The sequence below is a fragment of the Oryctolagus cuniculus genome, unplaced genomic scaffold (genome assembly GCF_964237555.1).
Source record: "Oryctolagus cuniculus unplaced genomic scaffold, mOryCun1.1 SCAFFOLD_177, whole genome shotgun sequence".
NCBI lineage: Eukaryota > Metazoa > Chordata > Mammalia > Lagomorpha > Leporidae > Oryctolagus > Oryctolagus cuniculus.
In genome coordinates, this window is record NW_027208313.1 from 51,409 (window position 1) to 78,246 (window position 26,838).

The following is a 26,838-nucleotide window of genomic DNA, read 5'->3' on the forward strand; positions in this document are numbered from 1 at the left end:
CTACTTCTCAGTAGCAAATGGATTCTGAGCGGGGGCCTCCTGCTGCAACGGAGATGCTTCTTCCTCGGGCTGCTGCAGGTCTGCACCTGGGCCCTCTTGCTGGGGTGAAGAAAGTTCATCTGGTTCAACGGGCTGTGGAGGCGGAACTTGTTCTTCTTGCTGTGCAGAGGAGGATTGGATGGGCTCCTGAGTCTCTGGATTTTGAGTCTGGCCTTCCATCAGGAATTGAGATGGTTCAGCCTGCTCAGAGGGCTGTGCAGGTTCTCCTGGGTTCTCCTGGGATTCTGTAGGAAAACCACCAGGATAGACCCCATAGTCAGCCGGCAAAACTTGATTTTGACCCTGAAGCTTGGCCGCTTTGTCTGGAGTTCCAACACCAACCTTAGGAAGCCGTCGACGCCGAGCTAGATCTTTCTTGGGGGTCAGGGGTGAAACAATCAACTTGTTTCCTTGTGAACTCTGACTGTCTAGAGGTGGAACGAGTGCTTCCAATGACTGGTGAGCATTTCCTTCCAGTCGAGGAGGCAGAGCCGGAGGCTGATCCTGATCCCCGTCTAGCACGGGAATCGCCTCTGGTAGCCTCTGTTGTTGAGGAAACCTATTGAAATACTGGTACGGACCAGGACCAGCAAGCTGTTCTGGCTCTGGGGGCAGTTCCAGAAAAAGGAAGCAAACTCACAGTGGACTCTTGAGGCGAGGCCAGCACCCGGGAGGGAGCAGAAGACCCCAGGTCATCAAAGCCGCCAGGGTCTGCCATGGGTGTGAGCGAGTCAGGCGATTCAGGTGGGACATTCAAGGAGTGGGAAGACCAGGGCTCAGAGAGCCAAGGGATCTGGACTGGGAGCCCCTGGTCTTCCCGCGTGGGGTCTCCTAAGTGATGGGAAAGTGCAGGTCTCCTGTCCTCACCTTACTCGACTCCTGCTCTTTCTGTCCACTCGGGGCTTCTGTACTCTCATTGATATAGGTCTCGGTCCTCCACTGCTCTGTGTCCCATTCTTTCTTGGCTATCTTTTCTTCCTGCTGCTCACTGAGGAGCTTCATCAGGATGCCTGTTTTGGAGATGAGCTTGGCACAGGGCAGTTGCACCTGGGCCTCAGAGCAGTCCATTTTCAGAGTGCGGATGACGTGAGAAATGAGCCTTCTCACGTCAGTGTTGGGGATGAGGGACTGTAGCTGCTGATTCAGCTGAATTTCAAACTGTTGCCCCTGGGACAGCATCACGGGGTAGGTGAAGCCTGCGGGCGTGGTGGGGGCTTCAGTGCCCTCGCTGGGGTATTCCCACTGTGTTTCCTTGGTTTGGTCCACAGTCGGCATTAGGTCGAACTCGGTCCCAGCAGAATCTGTAGCTGAAGGATCTGTGTGCATTTTGTCGCCAGGGAGCGTTTCTTCATGTGCAGTGGTGTTTTCTGTCAAAACATTTTCTTCGAAAACACGCCCTCCGGAATGGTTTTCCTCCCTAGTGTCTTCTATAGAAGGTTCTCTCAGAGGAGGACTCCCCTGAGAATGCAGGCCTCCAGGGGATGAGAAAGCCTCTCCGGAGGGGGAGTTTATGAGACTCCGCAGTGCAGGGAACGGAGGCCTCTTCCCAGCCGTCAGCCTGTTGAGGGAATTTTTCCTTCTGAACTTCCGACTCAGTTTGGCCTTGGGGGTTCGGAGGACCAGGTGAGAGCAAGTTTTATGAAAGCGGTAATTCTGTCTGGAATGCCAGATTGGTTTCCCTGCCGCCTTATTTTTGGCTCTAGCATTGGCATCTTCTAAGACAAAAATGGTGTAGGTTAAGTCCTCCTTTGTTGTTGATCTCAGAGAGAGATTTTGCAGGGGAGGTAGAAGGCCTGCCCAGGATGTGTTTCTTCAGGAAAGAGGAGGCTGCAGCCTCACGTTCCTTTGTGAGCAAGGGCTCCGTGTGCAAGGAGTTTCCGGCCACCTGCCTGGGCCTCTGAGCCACTTGAAGCTCCTTCAGCTCCCTGGAGCCTGCTCTCCCAAGCCTTCTTCCCCCAATGCTCTCCGCAAAGGGCCAGGTGCCCCGTCTCCTCCCGAGGCTCTTCCTCATCTCCTGGAGGTGCCTTTCCCGTAAGCCCTTTGGCCCCTTGATGACTTTTTTCACTCTCTGCAGCCTGTACCCCACACTTGGCATGGTTGCCAGGCTGTTCTCCTGTGACGGGGCAGTTTCTGATTTCTTTTGGAGGATTTGAGGGTTAAATTGATGACCTAACAGGATAGGCTGCATAAGCATGGCCTTTTCTTCCTTCTTAACCTTATCGATTTTTTTCTTGAATTACTTCATGTAACAAATTCTCCAGAAAATAGAGCTTTCTCAACTTATTTCTGTAAGGATGAGAGGGCCTTCTTATGTGGGTTTTCACGTAGCTCAGGGACTTATCTCTATCTTGCACATTTGAAAAAAGCAGTGTAATGAATGGTAATAATGTTGATTCTACATTTTGTAGATTTTCCTCTGAGAAATAAGGCAATATATAATTCAGTGCAGTAATAACATCACTTTCATCGTTGAGGTCCCGCTGTTCACTCATGCGGCCTGGGAAGTCCACACTGTTTCTCTCTGATACTGAGTTCCCTGGCTCAATAGTCAGCTGCTTGCTGGTGTTGTTCTTCCGGGCTTGCAATATCTTCATGAATGCCCCCTTTGGGTTCCCTATAGATGCTTCTTCAACTGTCAAAAAAAGAAGAGACTGCTTTTAGGCACAGAAGACTGATGGGACAGCTTTATGTCAGTCCACAGCCCTACACTCTGATCAATTAAATTAGGAGTCAAATCCAATATTTGGGGTACCATTGAGACTTTAGAGAGAAAAGTAAAACCAAACTCAAACCTATAAAATGGCAACAACAAAGGAGAAAAAGATATTTTTGAGAGTGGCATTCAAAGAGTTCGCAGTGTTAAAAAGCAGTAACTATGATCAGTATTATTTCATTGGTTTCCAATGACCAACCACTCCAGGCTTAGAATAAGGCTGGAGGACAAATGGCCCCACCCAGCTGCCCCTTCTGTGGCTCTGCCCCTGCTTCTCAGCCACATCATTCTACAGTCCTGCCTCATGCTGAGGGAGCACAGGCTTCCTCCTTCCCTCCCTCCCTCCCTGTGGCCCTGTGTTCTTGCTACCATCACAGGTGTCCATGGCAAGAGATAGGCATGTAAGGGGAGTGAGGGCAGAGGTGGTCAAGCCAAGGGGCCTTGCTCCTCACCTCAGTGTGTTCTTTCCCACCCTTGTAAAGGGAGATTAACAATGCTTGTCCTTCTCACCTCTTGAGACGAAGGGAATAATATAATTGGTAGGAAACTGGTCTGGAAGGTGAGCAACACTGTGTAGATGGGTATACAGTTATCACTGTGCTAATGCCTCAGATCCCTGACTGAGATCTGAATTCAAGCTGTCTAAGGAAGAAAGCGGTCACATTTTGGAAGTCATGACATCAGTGGTAATAACCCTCATCTACAGAAGGATACTTAAAAGTACCCGAGTGTTCTGTGGATAGAAAAGCGTGAGACTCAGAGCAGGTTCAGAGTTGGACAGTCTACAAGTGCATGGAGGAGCCTTCCGACTCCATCAGAGGAGTCAGGCAGCCATTTCTGGTTATGGAACCAGAAACTCCCTGGCTCCAAATAAAACAGCATCACTTGTACTCTTTTATACAAGTGCAAAAACAAACAACCGCGGTGAGCACTGTAGACCTGTTCTATAAGACAGAGGGCCCTTGAGGCCCAACACATAGAAAACCAGTTTATAGACTGTGTGCAAATGAGTTATCATTGAAAAGCAAAGCACCCAAGAGCACAGAACACCACGTGTGTGGTTCCCAACATTGCTTCCTTCCCCTTCCACCGCATTTCCATGATCCTTTGTGCATATGTAAATTACATAGCAGTAACTATGTTATTAAATTACATAGCAGTGATTGCGAACCTGACTTTCAGCAAGGGAGCAGTGTAGCAATTTAGGGAGTTTAAATCTGAATGAATGAATAAAAATTCAGCAATTAATTCCATTGTTACTTTAAACTTGACCCTAAAATTTTAAAATAAGAAATTTCAAACAAATAAATATTAAAAAAAAGATCCTCAGGAAGTTCCGACTCACGGCAATGTGTCGTATTTGGCAGGCATTCATTGTCACAGTGAAGCTTGACGGTGTTGCAGACAACCTCGATAGTATGTTTAAATTGGCAGAGGCAGCAGGCCATATGGCTGGGTAAGATCCTATGAGTAGAGACAGAGAATTAAGTTACCTGTAAAGGGGTTCCTTGGGTGGGTCAAACAGGTGAGCCAAGGTGCCAGCAAAGGAGTTCTTGAGGTATGTGGCCAGGACATTTGGGTAGGAGCCTGGTGGCCAATTGTTGGTCTTGAATATGAGAATAAAGGAAGGAGGGAGAGGTGGCCCAAGGAGGCATAGGCATGGAAGTGGGTGTGGTGTATCCAAAATAAAGTCAACAGGGTGAGCATTGGGCACCATGGATCTGTCGTTTGACTCAGGGGTGTCTCCTTCCAGTTCACAAGTCTCATTGTGGGTTGGGAGTGCACAGGAGGACTTCCCCCAACCTCTGGAGTACTCTTCTCCATCCCTGTTGGAAGTGTTCACTATTAGAAACTACTCTGGTCCCAGAAAAATGACTGACTGCAGTAATTGTTGGAAAAGATGTGGAGAAAAAGGAACACTCGCTCACTGATGGGTGAGTGAAAGTAATTTGACCAGGCAGGTGTTTAGCCCAGCCATGAAGATGCTGCTTGGGACAAGCACATCCACTTCTGGAGTGCCTGGCTCCATTTCTGATCCCTGTTTCCTGCCAGGGAGTGCCCTGGGATGTGTCAGGTGGTGCTTCCCTAAATACCCAGAAATGGAAAGACTGCAACTTATGGTAGGTGTGTGTTTTTAAGAAACTGTCAGTCTATTTTCATTATATTTTTTTTTCAAATGTATCATTTCGAAAGTTTCTGTGGAAGGAAGAGAGAGAAACACACACAAACACATCTTTTCTTTTTTTTTTCTTTTTGACAGGCAGAGTGGACAGTGAGAGACAGAAACAGAGAGAAAGGTCTTCCTTTTGCCATTGGTTCACCCTCCAATGGCCGCCGTGGCCGGCACATCGCGCTGATCCAAAGCCAGAAGCCAGGTGCTTTTCCTGGTCTCCCATGCGGGTGCAGGGCCCAAGGACTTGGGCCATCCTCCACTGCACTCCCGGGCCATACCAGAGAGCTGGCCTGGAAGAGGGGCAACCGGGACAGAATCCGGCGCCCGGACCGGGACTAGAACCCAGTGTGCCAGCGCCGCAAGGCGGAAGATTAGCCTATTGAGCCACGGTGCCGACCACATGTTTTCATTAGGTAGTTTACTCCCCAAATGTCTGCGACATGCAGGGCTGGGCCAGGCCAAAGCCAGGAGCTCAGAAACTAGTTTGGTTTTCCATGTGAGGAGCAAGAACTCAAGTCCTTGGGGCATCACCCACTGCCTTCCAGGGTACATGTTAGCAGGAAGCTAGGGTGGAGCAGAGCCGGGACTTGGATCCAGGCATTCTGATGTGGGATTGGAGTATCCCAGGTAGTGGCTTAACGGCTGCACCAAATGCCTGCCATCGTAAACAGTTTAATTTTTATTTGTTTTATTTTTTAAAGCTTTTATGTAATGAATGCCAATTTCATAGGTACAACTTTAGGAATATAGTGTTTTTTCCTCCATACCTGCCCTCCCACCCCCACTCCCGTCCTACCTCCTACTCCCTCTCCCATCCCATTCTTCATTAAGATTCACTTTTGATTGACTTTATATACAAAAGAGCAACTCTATACTAAGTAAAGATTTCAACACTTTGCACCAACCCCCCACCCCACAACATAAAAAGTACTGTTTGAGAACAAGTTTTGCAGTTAATTCTCATAGTACAGCTCATTAAGGACAGAGTTCCTACAGGGGGGGTAAGTGCAAACAGCTTCATTTCTAATACCCCCAAATTGGAACAACCTAAGTGTTCACAAATAGGTGAATAGATAAACTATGGTAGGTTACACGTAGTGGGCCAGGCTCTTTCTAACCAATAGAATAACCAATGGTTGAGTTGTTACAGATGACTAATGTTACTTCTTTGGGTCCAGGGAAAGCTTCATATAGAAAGAAAAAAAAAAGAAATTATCAACTCCCAACTTGACTCTCACTGGGATTAAACATGACAATAGGTCTGATCTGATTTCATCATCATTTAAAAAAATCATCTATTATTTTTCACTTTATGTTTCTGTGTGGGAGCAAACTGCTGAAATCCTTACTTAATGTATACTAAGCTGATCTTCTGTATATTAAGATATTCGAAAATGAATCTTGATGTGAATGGAAGGGGAGAGGGAGTGGGAAAGGGGAGGGTTGTGGGTGGGAGGGACGGTATGGGGGGGAAGCCATTGTAATCCATAAATCGTACTTTGGAAATTTATATTCATTAAATAAAAGTTAAAAACAAAACAAAACAAAAAAAAAAAGAAAGAATGCACTCAGAATGCTAAGCTAGTGTTTTACTAGACTTCAATTCTAACAGGAAATTTTCGTTAAGTCCTTTCTACCCCTAACTTCGTATTTTGAAAATTTTCAAGCCTACAAAAATATCCGAAAGATTGGTGTCATGAGTTTACATGTTCTCTCACTTAGATTCAACTGTTGCTAACATTTTGCCACATTCACTTTCCACGTGTGTGTCTCTATGCACTTCTTGGACAAACCATTTGAGAATGAGCTGTAGATATGATGACCTTTTCTTGCTAAACCTGAAGTCTGCGTCTCCTAAGAACAAAGGCATTCTCCTGCATATCCACAACACTATTATCACCCAGTCAGCTTTAACATTAACATCACCGTCTATTGTGGTCCACATGCAGGTGCTCTCAGTTGTCCCAAACATGTCTTGGCTACTTTTAAATCAGGCACTGCATTTTATTTTCATGGCTCTTTAATTTTCTTCAGTTTAGAACTGTTCCTTTTTTGCAGTGTTTCATGGCATTGGGATTTTTGAGGCATTCAAATCAGTTGTTTTACAGCATGCACCTCAATTTATCCTTCTAAGACCAATACTGAATATAATCACCAGGGAACATTTATTTTTTTGAGTGGCTAAGATTTTTTTTAAAAAGTTTTATTTATTTGAAAGGCAGAGTGATGGTTGGGTGCAGGAGAGAGAGAGAATGAGTGGAGGGAGAGGGAGAGGGAGGGAGAGAGAGAGAAAGAATGAACGTGAATAAATCTTCCAGCCACTGGTTCATGCCCCAAATGGCCACCGCAGCTGGGGTTGGGCTGGGTTGAAGTCAGGAGCCAGGATCCAGGAGCCAGGAACTATATTCAGGTCTCTCCTGGGTGGCAGGGGGTCAAGCACTTTGGTCATCCTGTGCTGCTTTCCCAGGTTCATTAGCAAGGAGCTGGATGGGAAGTGGAGCAGCTGGGACTTGAACTGGCACTCCCATATGGGATGCCAGCATCACAGACAACTTCACCTTATGCCACAACACCAGCCCCACTAGGGACCATTTCTGGCAGGAACACTGCATCTTGCATAGAGAATGTTGTAGTTTTGCTGCTTACTAAAATGGATGCACTAGGGATGATGTCAGTGATAAAATATTTATTTTTTAGAAGATTTTTATTTACTTGAGAGGTAGAGTTACAAACACAGAAAGGGAGAGACAGAGACAAAGATCTTCCATCTTAAGCTGGTTCACGTCCCAAATGGCCTCAATGGCCAGAGCTGGGCCAATCTGAAGCCAGGAGCCAGGAGCTTCTTCCGGGTCTCCCATGCAGGTGCAGAAGCTCAAGCACTTAGGTCATCTACTGCTTTCCCAGGCCATAGCAGAGAGATGGATCAGAAAAGGAGAAGCCAGGACTGGATCTGGTGCCCATATGGGATGCTGGCACCGCAGGTGGAGACAGCCCACTATACCACAGCGCTGGGCCCCAAATCATTATTTTCAAAAATATTGGCAAATCTGGGGCCGGCACCATGGTGCAGTAGGTTAATCCTTCACCTGCAGCACCGGCATCTCATATGGGCGCTGGTTCTAGTGCCAGCTGCTCTGCTTTTGATCCAGCTCTCTGCTATGGCCTGGGAAAGCAGTGGAAGATGGCCCAAGTCCTTGGGCCCTGCACCCGCATGGGAGACTGGAAAGAAGCACCTGGCTCCTGGCTTCGATCAGTGCAGCTCCAGCCATTGTGGCCATTTGGGGAGTGAACCATCGGAAGGCTTTTTTCTCTGTGTCTCTCTCTCACTGTCTATAACTCTTATCTGTCAAATAAATAAATAAAATTTTAAAAAATATTGGAAAATCTTTTGAAATTGCTAATGACCTGAGGTATAACTTATTCTTACTAGATAATATTTAAGTATTAAAGACCATTGCACATTAATATGCAATAAAGGGGCCAGCGCTGTGCTGTAGCAGGTTAAGCCTTCACCTGCAGTGTCAGCATCCCTTATAGGCACTGGTTCAAGTCCCAGCTGCTCCGCTTCTGGTCCAGCTCCCTGCTAATGCACTTGGGAAAGCAGCAGAGGATGGTCCAAGTGCTTGGGCTCCTGCTCCCACATGATTCAGAATAAGCTCCGACTCCTGACTTTGGCCTGGCCAAGCCCTGGCTGTTGTGGTCTTTTGAGCTAGGAACCAGCAGATGGAAGATCTTTCTCTCTCTCTGTATTTCTGCATTTCTTTTTTCTTCTTTTTTTTAACTTTTATTTAATGAATATAAATTTCCAAAGTACAGCTTATGGATTACAATGGCTCCCCCCCCATAACTTCCCTCCCACCCGCAACCCTCCCCTTTCCCTCTCCCTCCCCCCTTCCATTCACATCAAGATTCATTTTCAATTCTCTTTATATACAGAAGATCAGTTTAGCATATATTAAGTAAAGATTTCAACAGTTTGCACCCACATAGAAACATACCAGGGGATTCCAATTCAATCCCATCAAGGTGGCATGTACCAATGCCATCTCACTAGTTCCGGTGATCAATTTCTGTTCAAATTGAGCATAATGATAGGACTAAGAGCCAAAGGGAGCACATAAACAAGACTAGTGTCTGCAAATACTAGCTGATAGAATAAAAAAGGGAGAGAACGATCCAGCATGGGAAGTGAGATACACAGCAGACCTATAGAATGGCAGATGTCCTAAACAGCACTCTGGCCTCAGAATCAGCCCTTAAGGCACACGGATCTAGCTGAAAAGCCCATGAGAGTATTACAGGCATGGAAAGCCAAAACACTCTGGCAAAAAAAAAAAACCCTACATGTATTTCTGCCTTTCGAATAAATAAGTAAGTCTTTAAGAATGCATTAAGGACCATCGCTTATGAGTCACGACACAAGTGAGCTGGCCTGCTTTGTCTAAACTCCTGAGGACTTCCAATAATGAACTCCAGTGTAACAATTGCTTTCAGGTTTTTATAGCCTTGGTTGCACATGGCTCCAGAAAATGCTAGCACTTTTCCTGTCCACTGATGGTCAAGTATGAAAAAAGCAGCTAGAACACCACAGCCTTGGCTAACTGAGAAAGCTTGTTGATGATGAGAGCTTTGACTCTTTGGAGAGGAAGGCCTCTCACTGACCTGGGAGGATCCACTGTGGCAGATGCTGCCCAAGGTTGAGGAAGAGGAGGCTAGAGCAGAAACCAGTGGACTTGATGATGTGGGAAAGTTAGTCAAGGAGGTGATCTGACAGAAGTGATTAGGGCAGGGTATGCTGTGAGAGGCCTTTCCCCATTCTTATCTTGTGGAGTCCGCTCAACTAGCCTTATCATAGTTTCTGTTTAGCTTGTCCAATTGGCAGGGGGGAGGTCACAATGGAAGTTGCAGTGAGTTTATGGTAAAATGTCAGAATAGGGCTCTAAGGAAATCCTTTTTAAAACTTCAAAACTTGAGATACTTCAAACTCTGCATGAAAATTAACTAGAAAGGATCATGGACCTAAATGTAACTCTACAGTTTCTACAAGAAAACAGGAGAAAATCTCTGTAACTTTAGATTAGACAATGGGTTATTTGAAAGATTTTTTTCAGGAAAGGCACAATAAAAGGACAAACCATACAAGATAAAAGTTGCTATAGGCTCATCAACATTAAAAAAAATTAACTTCTACTCTTCAGAAGGTACACTTAGTAGAGTGAAATGATAACTCACAACCAGAGAGAAGATATTTACTAAACATACATCTGAGAGAAAGTACTCATACCCAGAGCATATAAAACACTCTTAAAACTCCCTAAGATTACCATCAAATTACTACATGGGAACAGATTTGAATAGACACTTGGTAAAGATATTTGCACAACAGTATCGTCAGTTATTAGAGAAGTCTAAGTTTAAACTGCAGTGAGTGTACCCAAGGTGCCAGCGTTAGGATGACTGAGTCCCGCATTTGAGCACTTGCATTTGATTCTTCTCTCTGGTTCCTGATTCCAGCTTCCTGCTAATATAGTTCTTCTGCCTTTCTTTGGTTGAGTAACTGGGGTTCCTGCTACCTACATGGGAGATCTGGGTTGAATTCCCAGCTGTCAATTCCAGCTTCAGCCCAATGCTGGTCTTGGTGGCATTTGGTGAGAGAACTGATTGACTCTCTAGTAACTATTTTTAAATACTAAAAAAACATATAGAGATTCCACTATTTATCTACTGGCAGAAGAGCTACATTAAAAAAAGTTTTATTTTTTAACTTATTTGAAAGAACGAGAGAGAGAGAGAGAGAGAGAGAGAGAGAGAGAAAGAGATTGATTGATTGACCTTCCATCTGCTGGTTCACTTCCCCAAATGCTGATAACAGCCAGGGTTGGGCCAGGACTATGCCAAGGACATAGGTCTCAATGTGTGGGTCTCCTACATGGGTGGCAGAGACCAGAATACTTGAGTTACCATCAGCTACCTCCCAGGGTGCACATTAGCTGGAAGCAGAGTAGCTGGGACTCAAACTTGGCACTCTGATACGGGATGTAGGCATCCCAAGTGGTATCTTATTTATTTATTTATTTATTTATTTGACATGTAGAGTCAGACAGTGAGAGGGAGAGACATAGAGAAAGGTCTTCCTTCCATTGGTTCACCTCCCAATCACCCCCCAAATGGCCGCTACCGCCGGAGCTGCGCCGAACTGAAGCCAGGAGCCAGGTGCTTCCTCCTGGTCTCCCATGCGGGTGCAGGGTCCAAGCACTTGGGCCATCCTCCACTGCCTTCCCGGGCCACAGCAGAGAGCTAGATTGGAAGAGCAGCAGCTGGGACTAGAACCTGGTGCCCATATGGGATGCCGGTGCCACAGGTGGAGGATTAGCCAAGTAAGCCATGGTGCTGGCCCCCCAAGTGGTATCTTAATGCTGTGCCACAATGTCCAGTTTCTAAATGTTTGTTAAAAAAGTTGAAATCTGAGGACTGGGACAACACATGTTGCAAGTGCCACTCTCGAACATTGTTGGTGAGAGTGCAGACTGCAGCAGCTACTTGGCAAACAGTTTAGCTGTGTGTTAAACAGTTCAATATACACTTAGTAGGTAATGAACTGTCCTACCCCTAGATCTTTACACCAAAGAAATGAAGACACATATCCACTCACAGACCTCCATGTGAGTGCTGTTAGTGGCTTTATTTATAATTGCAAAAAGTTGGAAAACACAGTTCTATAAGCTGATGAAATGGATAAACTGGTGTAACTACACAATTGGAATATTACTTAGCAATAGGTAGAGGCAGCAACATGAATAGTAGTTTAATCTCTAAAGGATTATGCTGAGTAAAGGAGCCAGACACAAGAGGCTACACTTACTACATGATTTTGCTTATAAGACACTGTGGAAGGAAAAACTACAAGAATAGAAACAGGATGAGTGGTTTGCAGGGCCTGGGTCTGGGGATGGGAGGAGACGATTGATTGGAAAGGACCATGAGGGACCTTTTTGGGTTGATAGAAATGTTCTACATCAGGAATTTGGTGGTGGTTACATAACCACGTGTTTGCCAAAACTCAGCAAACTTTACAGTGTGAATTGAAATACATAAAAATTATACCTCCATAAGCCTGACTTAAGAAAACACGTCTACAGACTTACATGGAAATAAACCTAAGAAAAAGATAACTTACAGGTTTTCCAATTGAAGAGTCATCATGAGGATGTTCTCAACTGTGGTAAGTGGTACTTGTGTTGTTCCCAAGTCTCTGAAGGAGAAAGCCCAAACATTCATGGTATGGACCTCAATAAAAAGATCTGTCTTTAAAAAGGTTGTTTCAGGAAGATGTGGTTACATCAGTTTTGGCTTCTCTATAAAGCAAGACAGCTCAAGAGTTTGTCATGGAGACAGTTCCAGAAAGCCCTGGTTGAAATGACTTTACTATTTGCATCATCAGATTAATGACCTTGGCATTGAAGAGTGGAACCTACACCTTTTTCTGCCATTGTCTTATTTTTCATTTTATACTACATTGACCTCTTTTAATTCTTATTTTTTTCTTTAAAAATTTACATCTATACCTCTTTGCTTGGGATAGATGGTATTCCTAACATGTATTTGCATGTAACACTGTCTCCCTCTGCCAGCTGTCTTTCCCATGATAAATTCTTTCTCAGTTCTTGCCTCAGTCAATAACTTTTTTTCAGTAACCTAATTTATTTTTTTTCAGTAACCTAATTTAAAATCATGACTTTTTAGCCTCAATCTCAAATATTTAATGTTTGATGAAAATAAAAAAGAATTAGTTTAATACTTACAGATATTTTAATGCTGGCAGTTTAAAAAGATACGAATCTTCAACATTTGTCAGAGGATTACGATTGAGATTTCTGAAAAAGGCAATGGAATTAAAGTTATTGGCCTTTCAATAAGCACAAGATTGTATGAGAAATTATATTCTTTTTTGTGTAGACATTTTAGGCTTAAAATTACTTTCTGTGTACTTATAAATCACCCTTAGAATTCAAAAAGCACTTGTTCTTTGGGAACTACCTATGTCTCTTAGAGGATGAATGGAGAAGAGAAAGAGAAAAGATACAAAAAAATGCATAATAAACAAAAAGTATGCAAAAGAACTTTTTAGGTGAAAAGCCTTAGAAGTGGAGCCAGTGTTTTGCCTAGCACTTAACACCCAGATTGGGATACCTACGTCTCAAATCAGATGCCTGGGTTTGATTCCCAGTTCCAGCTTCTAATTGCAACTTCCTGTTAATGCAGACCCTGGGAGGCAGTGGTGATGGCTCAATTGGTTGATTCTTTGCTGCCTACTTGGAGACGTGGACTGGTTTCTGGTTTCCAGCTTCAGCCTGGGCCTGGCCTAGCCTCGCCCGAGCCATTGCAGGTATTTGGGAAGTGAACTAGTGGACGGGAGCTGTCTGTGTCTTAAAAAAGAAAGATGTATAGAAGTGACCACACTGATAGGGAAGCCCTTTTTTGTGTAGGAAACACTAATCCTGTGTTCTCCATAATTCAAGGTGCTTGCCTTTCATCTTTAGAAATTTTAAACAAGCCATGACTTAATTCATTTAGTTGATGGAAAAAGAACCCACGTCAAAGCCATACTCTTGTCACGTTCTTCCACTGGTGTTCTCATTTCGCATCACACATCATCACATCACATCACATCACATCACACCACATCATCACGTCACATCACATCACATCACATCACATCACATCACATCACATCACATCATCATGTCACATCACATCACACTGATCATCACATCACATCACGTCACATTGCATCACATCACATCACATCACAGTCTTTGTTACGTTGCTTGTTGGCCTGTCAGTCTCCTGGCCTGTTAGCCCCTTGAGGGCAGGGAACATATGTTATTGTCTTTGTTATGCCTGTGTGTGGCATAGTGCCTGAAATTTACTGCATGGTTAATAAATATTTGTTGAGTAAAGAAATCACATTTTGTTTCCATACCAATACAATGAATAAATTCGTGTTGTGGGAAATTTCATTCCTAAATGCTGTAATAGATTTTTAAAGTTTTTAAAGCAAGCAAACAAAAACAAAAACAGGTAAAAAAAAAAAAAACTGCCTTTAGTTTAACTCTACTCAAAAACGTACTGTACTGTTACAGACTGTGAAAATAATAATTCTTACAGATGATATTGATTGGGCTGCCAAGCATCTGTGTTCAGCATTCAACACTGGATGTTCCCAATAACCTCTGTGATAGGTATTGTACCCCAGTAGCCTATTGTGATATATATTGTGCTGAGTCACAGAGGCTGTGTAACTTGTTGTAGGTCACTGCACTTGTAAGAAGCAAAGCTGGAGCTGGAGCTCAGTCCTGCCCCAGACTGTGTCTAATATGTGTGCAGAAAAGGGTCCAAATATTTGTCACTTTAATCTGAAGCTTGAGATGACTAAATATAGAAGTACTTTGAAAATTTCATCAACCTTCTCAGGATAGCGCTCATGAAAATTAGTTTCTCTTTTTATTCCTTTTCCCTAATCTTATCCCACGATTAGATATTTAGCTCAGAGTCATTGAGACTAGAGATTTAAAAGCATGTTGTAGGTGACATCAGTGGAAACCTATGTAAACAGTGGAGTGAGAACATCTGAAAATTTATCCCTTCATAAAGGGAACAACAAAATGGTAAAAGTGGTCAGAATCAAGTTTTTGATAATTCTGGAAATTTAACCAAAGGCTTGCAGCAACCTGTGGGGCATTTACTCAAGAAAATTGGCTGACTTTCTCTAAGAATAGTGAGATTTGTGTGGGTTTCGTGTATTTAACTTGCCCTAGACAGTTCCTCCCTGGCAAGCTCAGTGGTAGCCTTAAAAATAGGCTTGGCAGCTTATGACAAGAGCCTCGGGTGATAACTGACGTCATAAATAAGAGTGTCAATTGTTAAATCAACAACAGGAGTCACTGTGCACTTACTCCCCATGTAGGATCTCTGTCCTTAATGTGTGGTACTATGTGAATTAATGGTATAACTAGTACTCAAACAATACTTTATACTTTGTGTTTCTGTGTGGGTGCGAACTGCTGAAATCTTTACTTAGTATATACTAAGTTGATCTTCTGTATATAAAGATAATTGAGAATGAATCTTGATGAAGAATGGGATGAGAAAGGGAATGGGAGATGGGATGACTGCAGGTGGGAGGGAGGTTATGGGGGGAAAAAGCCACTATAATCCAGAAGTTGTACATTGGAAATGTATATTTATTAAATAAAAGTTAAAAAAAAGAAACATCTGCTTTAGGAATAGACTGATGTCTTAGCAATATTTGGGTTTAGGTTTTTGGATTGTGGATTAATTTTATTTTTAATTTGTTGCTTCTCAAAATTTTTTAAAATTATGAGATGTATTACTTGCATACTCACAGTCATATGTAACCATGTGAATGTTGGATAATGTTTGAACTTTGTCTAAGTTATTTTGTCTACATTTGAACCAAATCAGGAATTATAATAAGAAAAGAGAAGTATGTGTAAAATGAGCAACAACAACAAAAAAAACCTCAAACTCTCCAAAAAAAAAATAGCCTGTATGCCCAGTATCAGAGAGAGTGAGGGAGAGGGATAGAGGGACAGAGGGACAGAGGGAGGGAAGGAGGGAGGGAGGGGGGGAGAGAGAGAGAGAGAGAGAGAGAATGAAAATGAATGGAGATGAGGGCCGGCGCCATGGCTCACTAGGCTAATCCTCCACCTAGCGGCGCCGGCACACCGGGTTCTAGTCCCGGTCGGGGCGCCGGATTCTGTCCCGGTTGCCCCTCTTCCAGGCCAGCTCTCTGCTGTGGCCAGGGAGTGCAGTGGAGGATGGCCCAGGTGCTTGGGCCCTGCACCCCATGAGAGACCAGGAAAAGCACCTGGCTCCTGGCTCCTGCCACCGGATCAGCGCGGTGCGCCGGCCACAGCGCGCTGGCCGCGGCGGCCATTGGAGGGTGAACCAACGGCAAAGGAAGACCTTTCTCTCTGTCTCTCTCTCTCACTGTCCACTCTGCCTGTAAAAAAAAAAAAAGAAAAAAGAAAATGAATGGAGATGAGCATGCAGAATGAAGCTGAGCTCCTCCAAAGTGCATCCCAGTGAGCTGTCAGAATCTTGGGCCATCTTCCACTGCTTTCCCAGGCCATAGCAGAGAGCTGGATTGGAAGTGGAGCATCCAGGTCTCAAACCGGCACCTATATGGGATGCTGGCGCTTCAGGCCAGGGCTTTAATCTGCTGTGCCACAGCACCAGCCGTGTCTCTGATTTTCAAATAAATGAATAAATCTTAAAGAAAAAAGTAAAAGAACAAAAAAACCCTAAAGCCAATGAAGAGAATACTTTAAGAGAAGCATACGGTGCAGAGGAAGAATTACCTTAAGAGAAAAGAAGACCTCTTGCTACACAGATGAGAATATGGTGCAGATGAAAAGATTATGAGAAGAAAAGTGTAATAGTTGCAGGAAGTGACAATGTGAAAACTTGTGAACCCTTACAAAACACCCCCAAAGGGCAGACCTGAGTTGTTCTCTTCATCTGTAAGGTTTATGCCTCTCTCTGAGTTTGGGGAGATGCTGTTTGGATTCCAGGACACACCACAGAGGGAGGACTGTGCCAGCAGTGTGCAAATGCAGGTGTATCCACAGCTTGCCTGAAGGAGGCTATGCCCATGGCTGACCTTCAGTGTACGACCACACCCAGCTCACCTACAGTGTCAACAGTGGGGCGAATATCTGAGGAGGGAGAAAGCCTGGACTCTCCTCCTAGTCACCCACAGTGCTTGTGAGTAACAGACGAGTGAGCATGTGGATGTGCTCTGTCTGGATAAGGGAGCCCCTCTCTACACTCTAGAGTCCTTCCACTACTAAACTATGAAACTTGTTTTGTGAGGACCAATGAAGTGACTAAAACAATTTTTAGAAAGAAGCCAATGAGTTAAGACTTAATGTACATGTGTGGGGAGCAACTGGGAGCAACTCGGACTAGACTAAGTTACTGGAATTAAGACTTATTCTATGCATCTGCTCTCCCACAATATGGCGCTGGGAGAGGAGCAAACAGCTTCTACCCAGCTGCCTTTCACCAACTTGACAAGCTGCAGGAGCTGCTCCTGATTGGAGGAGAGCAGCGTACTCGGCGTGTGGGTAGCCGAGTTGGGATTGGTGGAAGAGGACTATAAAGGAGGAGAGAGACAACATGCACCAGGAACATCTATCTGAAGGAACACCTGTGCAGCCCCCGAGAGAGCCGGCCGGCGGTGTGCCGCTCCCCCGCAGAAGTGGGGAAAGCGGCAGGGGGAACCGCCCTTCCACGGAGGTGGAAGGGACGGTAGCCAACCCGGGAAGAACCAGCAGCAAACCTGGGGAGGGCCGAGCAGACGAAAGAACAACGCAGGGTCCTGTGTCGTTCCTCCACGAAGAGGGGGAGCGACATAAATGAATGAAGCAGAAGAAATAAAGTATACTTAATGTTTAGAATTATCAATTACTGCTGATTTTCCATAATATATTTCATTTCTGATTTCACTGAAAGATTTGATGAGTATTACTATTCAAAGAATGTTATGTCACTGGTAAGCTCTTGGCATGTCTTTGAGGTAGATTTCATATTCACAATAGATTGATCCTACCACACTGCTGTTTTACACAGAGACTTCATTCAGAAGAATGTTTACTGGGCTGCATGTAGTACATGCAAAGTAAGGGTGAATGCAGATTTTGCTGAGCATGAGCCTAACCTAATTTGGGGAATCCCTTATAATGAAACATGCAGAATTATGAATATAAAAATTGCTCCAGCCCCTCCCAGGACCTTGGAAGGGGCACGTGCAAGCGTAAAGCCTTGAAGCTTAGGCTCCAGTTCATGATGAATCCAGCTCAGCTGGCACTCTTTTCTGGACTCTGTAATGCAGTGAACAGCATTGTTTTCACTTTAAAAACCCTCATCTTTGGTCATAAGATCACTGGTGTCTTCCTGGGGCAACGGGGATAGCAAAAGTTTCCTTGAAGCAGATTAGCTTTGTCTAATAAAAGAATATGTCCCCAAATAAAGGAGACCCGCTCCCAACACACACTTGGTGTATTACAGCCATTGTGCCAATTTTTGAAGCAACCATGAGTTAGATATGTTCAGATCGCATGATAAGAGGATTAGTTTCCAATACCAGCTAGCTCTGGTTTTTGCATCACCATGAAGCAAATGCTTTTTTTCTTTGGCTTAAGATGGACACAGAAACTTGAGATAAATGAACTGGTGCCTCGTGCACTGTGCGCCATCCCTAGCTCTGCTCCTACTTTTTCAGCTCATCTCTCTGGCCTTGCTGCACAGATGCTAGCATGGCTGTCACTCATTTTCCCATCAATGTCCAACTTCCCCCTGCTGGCATGAAAGTCTCTGGAGACAAAGCTTCTGTCCTGCTCCAGTTTGTACCCCCAGCACTTAATACAGCACCTGGCACTCGGTGGGCCTGGCACTCAGTGAATGTTCTTAAATGAATTCATTACTTTTCATCCACTGTGATTCCACAGATTTTCTCCCTGTGTTGTCTACAGAAAACTGTACTGGAACTCGGCCCCTTAGGAGGGAATCTAATGGAATGATATATGTTGAGGCCATTTTTACTGATGCTACCAAAACCACTTGGTGTTGGGGCTCCAGGAACCAGCTCCCGGTGTGTGGGTGAAGTAAAAACAGACTCTCAGTGTTCTTCCTCAAGATCTGCAGGCACTGTTGGTCCATCCCCAACACATCCTAAAACCTTCCCTCATAACCAGAATGAATTGTGTTTGGCTGGGATTCTGAACCACAGAACAGGTGGATAGTCTTTCAACATCAGGTTTAGTGGAGAATCTGTATCTTGAATCTAAAATTCCCTTGGGCCATTGAACATCACAGAATTGTTGAGTTGAAAGTGAATAAAACTCACTTTCTGTTGCAGTTTAGTCAGGACAAAATATGTGGGATTAGGCTAGAGCAGTGTATTTTCTTATTTTTTTAACACTACAGTTTAACATATATGCCACTTCTTCCTATTTCAAAAGTTATTAGTATCCACAGATAATTTATAAATTATAAATTGAGAGCTAAATACATTTTGGAAAAAGCTTATGATCTGGGTGGGTGATGGGGAGAGATGTGCCCTTTGGCTGGGTCCCAGGAATTATTTTTGCATTAGGATTTAAAAGCAGGTAACCCTGAGAAAGCACCAGAACCTTTTTCTCCCAGAGTACTTTGTGTTAGATTTTTGGAAAAAAAAATGGAAATGAAGACCTTCTTTGCAGAGTTTATATACAGGGCTTAATACCCAGATAAGCATAACTATATACCATTTTTATACACAAATGGTTTTTAAATATGTATTCATCATCTATTGCACTTACACATTGTGCAAAAACTGCATTCCATGCCACGCCTGAAATGTCCCAAAGCTCAGTTCTGTCAGTAAATTGCAACCAAGATTTCTACAAAAAAAGACACGAGTGAAAGAGAATGAAGAAGAAAAAAAGAAATATTTTCAGAATACTCTTCTTTCAGGAGTGATTCTAATTTTTATAGATGAAACAATACTTCCACATTTTATCTACACACTAAAGAATTTACTGGTACTGGAAGATTTGGTTTCTGAATTATACTTGCACATTTACATTAAATTTCATCATATTATTTTCATATTACATGACATACTTGTACTGTGTGATCTTTACTTCTCTGGAACAGAGTTGCACAACTTGAATGCTATTGACATTTTGGACTCGATAATGCTTTTCTTGTGGAGGTTTGTCCTGTACATAGTAAGTGGCTTAACAGCAGGCTGGGCTTAGCTCACGCAGTGTCAGCAGCACGTGCAGGGCTGCAAGCTGTTACCTGAATGCAAAATCATGTTGGCTGAGAAGCCCTGCTCTGTGGGATTCACTCTGACTTTTGTACCTGATAGTATTTTTGCTAGAGAGGAAAAGGACCTGTTACAGAATTTTAGCAACCTTCTACTACAAATGTAAAGTAGAATCTTAACCCTATTTCAAGGTGAACAGTGAAGATTTATTAAAATTCCAAATGTGATGAAATTGTAACTTACATAGACTGCAAAAAAGGGAGTGACTCAAATGCACGTCTTTCGATAAACTCTATTTTATTGCAGGATAAATCTCTAGGAAAAGGAAAACATTGCCTTGGTTAGCTATTACCTATATAGTCAGTGGGGATAATAAAATTTGCATTTGATAATGTTGGATATGCAGTTTTTACCTAAACTGTAAAGCTTTGGACTTGTATTTGACCCTCTGGAGATACTACCCCTTCTTACAACCTCTCCTAATAGTCTCACTGTTAGAACCTTCATCAATGACATACACAACTATAGATCTTGATAGATTGTGGTGGTAAACTTTCCTGAGTGCAGAATTGATTAGATGAACTTTCATAGTCTTCATCCATTTGAAACAAGGAGCAAAGCTGTCATCTCCATTTTTGATGTCTAATATTCCAAAGAATACTCACATTTTCACATCTTTCCTGGTTTAGTCCTAGTTTTCTAACTTCATTCAATACCAGAAAAAAAGATGCCCTTTTGAATCATTTGAAATGAAATTGGTTCTCTAATTAATTCATTATTTTGAACTGATTCAGAATTACACTTTCTGTCATACTAAAGGAAATTTATTTGTTGCTTGTTGCTTGATAGTCCATGAAAGCCATGATAGAACCGTCAGAAAACAGCACGACACTGGATTCCCACTTGAAAACACTCTTGGTGGTAGAGGACTCTTACTTCCACTGATTACAATTTGACCCTCACTTTTCACCTGCAACTCATCTGTTGGTGGCTCCATCTCTAGAATCTCCTTCTCTCACCTGTCCCACGCGCAGTCACCAGTGGGACTTGCCCTAAGTGACTCTCCGAGGCCAACATCACTAGGTGCTTACAGAAGAGGCAGATTCTCAGCCCTGTTCTAGACCGACTCAGGCAGTTACTGTGGGGGTAGGGTTCAGAGCCCCAGGTAACTGTGGTGCAAGCTCAAGTCTGTTTTAGAGCACTGCTGTGACAGCATGGTTCCCCGTGGTGACTCTTGCTCAGCATTCAAAGGCCTGGAAGACCTGGCTTCACCCTCCAGCTTTCCCTGCATCTCTGTGCCTCAGAAGCTTCCATGTTTTCCCTTTCTCCCACGATATTCTCTCCAAGACGTCTGATGATGCCCACTGCCTCCTTGGAAGTCCTGTTCAACTGGCATTGCTCCCTGGTTCCATCGTCCCTGACCCAGCCCAAAGTCTTCTCCCTCGTCTGGACTCTATATCCATTTCTTTTGATATCGTTACTTGTGCCTTCCATTTCCCCAGAGCATAAACTTCTTGAAAGCATGGATTTGGCCTTGCTCATCTACATTGCCCACTATGTTTAAAACTGACTCATGGAAATAGACTCAGGTGTTTATTAAATGAAGGAATGGTTGAGTAGGTAGAAGAAGGAAAAGTGAATTTTTAAAAAGCAGTGTGGTTTTATTATTCCCTGGTCCCTCTGCAGCACTCTGTCAGCTACATAGTGCTTATTGGGTATTGGTTTGAGCTTGTGTATTTGTTTCCCCTGCAAGATTGTGAGCTCTTGGGAAGGTGGGATCCTGTCTTACTCATTTATGTGTCTCCAGTACTAGGCAAAGTGTTTGGCTTTCTCTTTCAGCTTTAGACAATTGATTGGCATTTTGAAAATGAAGTGAATACATACACTAGCATAAACTAATTAGGCTACAAAGGATTTTCCAGCAGAAACAATGAAGGGCCTATTCTACCAGCAGTAGTCTCATTTGTTTTTCTCCAAACCATGTTTGCAAGGTTCCGGAGCCCAGATGGGAAAGGTGCTCAAGAGGAACCATGCAGATGTGGTTGTCCCCGTATGGCCTAGAAGTTCTGATCATCATTCAAAGGAGTGTTGTGAGTATCACATGCTATGTTCCTTAAGCCTTGTACTTTTGAGACAAGAATCTATTTGCTGAAGAGGCCCAGTAATTAGCCTAATAAGGATTAATGATGTACACTTCCCAATACTATGTAGCTATTGTTTTAATTATCTATTTCCAACATGGGTATAATAGTTCCTTAATGGAAATCATTAATGCCAAATCTGTTCTCTTGGTAGCTTAGTATTCTTGATAATATTGTTTATATAATTTACCTGTTTAGCAAGTCACTTAATGGCTAAAGGTTAACTTATTCAAGATTAGATCATCTAACAACTTTCAGTTGATGGCATTCAAATTAATGTTGTTGGTTTATGTTTTCTTCCCTTTGTTGTATTAAACCAACTTGTTCAAACCTTGTTTGTAAAGGCCAGATGATAAATGTTTGAGACTTGGTCGGCCACATATTGTCTCTGTTGTATTTTCTTGTTTCTTTGTTTCTCTTTACAGTCCTTTATAAATATAAAACTCATTCTTAACTTAGGACCTGTATGAAGACAGACCTTGGATCCAATTTCATCCATTGCTTGTAAATTAAATACAAATATAATCCGCGGCTCACTAGGCTAATCCTCCGCCTTGCGGCGCCGGCACACCGGGTTCTAGTCCTGGCCTGGGCGCCGGATTCTGTCCTGGTTGCCCCTCCTCCAGGCCATCTCTGCTGTGGCCAGGGAGTGCAGTGGAGGATGGCCCAGCTACTTGAGCCCTGCACCCCATGGGAGACCAGGAGAAGCACCTGGCTCCTGCCATCGGATCAGCGCGGTGCTCCGGCCGCAGCGCACTGGCCGCGGCGGCCATTGGAGGGTGAACCAATGGCAAAGGAAGACCTTGCTCTCTGTCTCTCTCTCTCTCTCTCACTGTCCACTCTGCCTGTCAAAAAAAAAAAAACCACAAAGCACATAGTAGGTATTCCATGTTAGAGATATGAGACCCTACAGTGTAGACTTCCAGAAGAAACCTTGGAGATTATCCAGCTGGGACCCATATTTGTTTTCTAGATAATGTAACTAAAATCTCATAAATAAGTATGATTAACTGACTTACAAGTGTTGGAGGGACAGCAGGCCTTCAAATGAGTCCTTATGTAATTCAGTCAAGTCATTTTCACTGAGGATTCTGGAAAATGAAAGAGGTACTTCTGAATCAAAATGACAACTGCAGCTGTTTGCTTCATAGGACTAACTCTGTATGTAGAGGAAACTTTGGTAATGGTGCTGTTTAAATACCCAGATTCTAATTTACTTCTAGGGTGGCAATGTCTGTTGTATTTTAATTTAAACCATTTTTCCCACTCTCCCTTTTTTGTCCATCTCTATACACCTATCCGTCCTTCCCACCAAATCATAAATGTAATGTCTGCTCTGTAGGTCACAATGTCCCTGTTAGAACCTAACACTGGGAGGCACCAAGATTGGCAGAACTGCCATTTCCTTCTGTTTTTTCCCCAAGCCCTACTACCGAAGCCCCATGTTTGAGGTATGCCGGGGCTACAAGTTAAGGTTGACCAGGGAGGCAGTAATGATGGCTGAGTATTTAAATCCCTGCCATCTATGTAGGAGAACAAGACTGAGTTTGAGGTTCCTGAGTTTGACTGACCCAGTCTCACCACTACAGGCATCTGGGGAGTGAACAGTGTATGATAGCATGCTGCCTTTGCCTCTCAAATAAGAAAAATTAAATTTTCTTCCCCTTCCCTTTATCCCTTAGCCTTTCCAACTCCCGTCTTCACTCTTCAGAGGAAACTAGTGTTATTTACTTTTGTGTCAGATGACTCTGATTTTTCCTTTTTCCAAAGATTTATTTATTTATTTGAAAGTCAGAGTTACACACAGAGAGAAGGAGAGGGGAGAAGGGAGAGGGGAGAGGGGAGAGGAAGGTCTTCCATCCGCTGGTTCACTCCCCAATTGGCCACAAAGGCTGGAGCTGTGCTAATGAGGAGCCAGGAGCTTCCTCCAGGTCTTCCCATGTGGGTGCAGGGGCCCAAGGACTTGGGCCATCTTCCACTGCTTTCCCAGGCCATAGCAAAGAGCTGGATCGGAAGTGGAGCAGCTGAGACTCGAACCGGCACCCATATGGGATGCTGGCACTGTGGGTGGTGGCTTTACCTACTATGCCACAGTGCCAGCCCTGACTTTGATTTTTCTTACAAGTTTGGGACATCTTTAAATGAAGCATAACCAAAATATATACAAACTGCGTGTATTGTATTTAAGAAACATCATAAATTAAAAGTCACAACTGCCTGATTCTAGCATTTTCCCATCAGAAATGAGATAGTAGGCTAAGGGGAAACTTTTATCTTTTTTAAAAAAGATTTTATTTATTTGTTTCAGAGTTATAATTACAGATGGAGAGAAGGAGAGACAGAAAGGTCTTCTCTCCACTGGTTCACTCCCCAAATGGCTGCAATGGCTGTAGCTGGGCCAATTGGAAGCCAGGAGCCAGGATCCATGAGCCTCTTTGGGGTCTCCTACATGGGTGCACAGACCTAAGTGCTTGGGCCATCCTCTACTGCATTCTCAGGCCATAGCAGAGAGTTGGATTTAAAGTGGAGCAGCTGGGACTAGAACTGGTGCCCGTACAGGATACCAGCGCCGCAAGTAGCAGCTTAGCCCACTGCACTACTGCAGCACTGCACAGGCCCTGGGAAAATTTATCTTAAAGTGATCATAACCCTTCTCCTTTGTCTGTTATATGTCTTGTTTGTATTCAGAAATAATTTATGATGTCTGTACAAGTTGTCCCAGTGATATAACACGCAAACTGTCGTGAAAAATGTCAATTAATTCCTTTTTTTTATTATGTTACACTCAGCACTTCAAAATTTCTAGTTCACTGGCCTAGGTGACATGATAGATTTTTATTTTTAGTTAATTACTTTGAATGTTAAGTATTCTCCCCCAAAATTGGGAGTCTAAACTGATTCCTTTCAAAAATCAGTAAGGAAAAGATAATTCAACAAATGGACAGTGGACAAAACCTCAACGAAACATAGATGTTCAATAAGTATATAAAGACATTTAAATTTATGAGTAATCAGAGAAATCCAGATTCAGCTGGGAACCCTTTTATTTGCCAGTCACATTAGCAAAAAGACAAAGAGCATCCCGAGGTGAAAAGGTGAAGGGAAGAGTCAGTGTTGGGGCATAGCAGGCTAAGCCGTCACTTGAGAAGCGTAAATTCCATATTGGAGAGCCTGGTTAAAGTCTTGGGCCCTCTGCTTCTGAGCCAGATGCCTGCTAGTGCACCTAGGAGGCAGCAGATGATGGCCCAAGTGCTTGATTCCTCGTCATCCCTGTGGGAGACCCAGAATCAAGTATTAGATCTTAGCTTTGGCCTGGCCCAGCCATGGCTGTTTTGGGCATTTGGGGAATAAAGCAGTGGATGGAAGATTCTCTCTTTCTCTCACTCTCTCATTTGCTCTCGCTCCATCTCCCCCTCCCCCCACTCCCATAGTTCAAGTAAACAAATACATCTTTTTAAAAAGGATGAAGGGAAATGAATGTTCTTATATTCTGTTAGCTGGAGTGTAAGTAAGTGTGCACAGCTTTTCTGAGGGCAATTAAAATTTCCTATTTCCGTAGTCTTCATCCATTTTCATTCTCTTTTTTTTTTTGAGATTTATTTATTTATTTGAAAGTCAAGTTACACACAGAGAGAAGGAGAGGCAGAGAGAGAGAGAGAGAGAGAGGCAGAGAGAGAGAGAGAGGTCTTCAATCCACTGGCTCACTCCCCAGTTGGCCACAATGGCCAGAGCTGTGCTGATCCGAAGCCAGGAGCCAGGAGCCAGGAGCTTCTTCAAGGTCTCCCACATGGGTGCGGGGTCCCAAGCACTTGGGCCATCTTCCACTGCTTTCCCAGGCCATATCAGAGATCTGGATCAGAAGTGGAGCAGCCAGGACTCAAACCAGCGCCCATATGGGATGCTGGCATGGCTGGTGGAGGCTTTTCCCACTATGCCGCAATGCTAGCTGCCCCATTTTCTTTCTAGACTTCTATTTTGCAAAATGCTTGTCCATGTTCACAAGTGTGCACAAGGATTTTCCTTGCAGCAATACATGAGAAGTGGACATAATCGAAAATCCATCAATAGAGGGATTATTAAGTAAACTGTGAAATGGCCATCCATACTATAGAATATCATGCAGGAGTTAAATGAATAGGGTAACTGACTGAGTACTAGGAGGGAAAGAAATCCAGAAGAAACCATGAAGTGAAAGAACCAAGTTGCAGGATGTTACTATTTAGGTTAAAAAAAGAAAGAAACCACACAACACAACTATTATGCTCTATGTAAATATGTTTGTAGGTAATTTTTTGGAAGGATATATGCCAAACTCAGAGCAGTAATTATTACCTCATAGGTAGGGAGTTAGGACACAATGAAGGTCTTCACTATCCCTATCACTTTTTATCTACTAAGAATGTAATGGTATTACTGATAAAATGCAAATAAATAGAAGTAGTTTCTTATTTCAAATTCTGTGCCTTGTTAAAACAACCATAGAATTATAATCAACAGATGTTGATTGTGACATGGAGAGGGAATACTTTTTCTGACATACTGACCTCAAAATAGTAGAACAAGAAAGCTCTTACAATGCAGTTAGTTTTGTGTATTCATGTTTGGGAGCGTGTACTCACAGTGTCTCAGCCCAGCGGTATGCTTTCCATACATTTTCATCAATGAAAGAAATCGAGTTTCCTTGGAAATTTCTGTAAAGGAACACAGTTCACATCCTTGAATGGGTTGGAAAAGAATGAACAGAATGAGGAAAAAAATCATGGCACCCTCATGGGGGAGTATTGAAATACAGAAATATTATCAGCTTTCTAATAAATACCAGTGCTTTTATGTTCCATAGCTCTCTGCTTCCCAGTTTGCTCACTCAATAAATAATGAGGGGCCACTGACATAAACAATGAAGCATCCTCTCAGAAGCTTAACTTCGTCTCTG

The 26,838-nt window shown here is 43.4% G+C and overlaps 2 protein-coding genes across 2 annotated transcripts; both read right to left on the reverse strand.

Moving 5' to 3' along the window:
- Positions 1–663, reverse strand: LOC138848201 (leucine-rich repeat-containing protein 37B-like; the record flags this gene model as incomplete). The annotated part of the gene is made up of 1 exon (XM_070067800.1): positions 1–663. A coding segment is annotated over one exon (663 nt), but the record flags the coding sequence as incomplete, so codon positions are not given.
- On the reverse strand, positions 13–26,593 carry LOC138848203 (leucine-rich repeat-containing protein 37A3-like; the record flags this gene model as incomplete). Its single annotated transcript, XM_070067803.1, is given in 10 exon segments — positions 13–1,786; positions 1,788–2,149; positions 2,394–2,671; positions 4,098–4,216; positions 12,103–12,177; positions 12,728–12,799; positions 19,313–19,393; positions 20,008–20,079; positions 22,925–22,996; positions 26,525–26,593. Coding segments are annotated over 10 exon segments (2,116 nt in total), but the record flags the coding sequence as incomplete, so codon positions are not given.
- Positions 26,594–26,838: the final 245 nt, after the last annotated feature.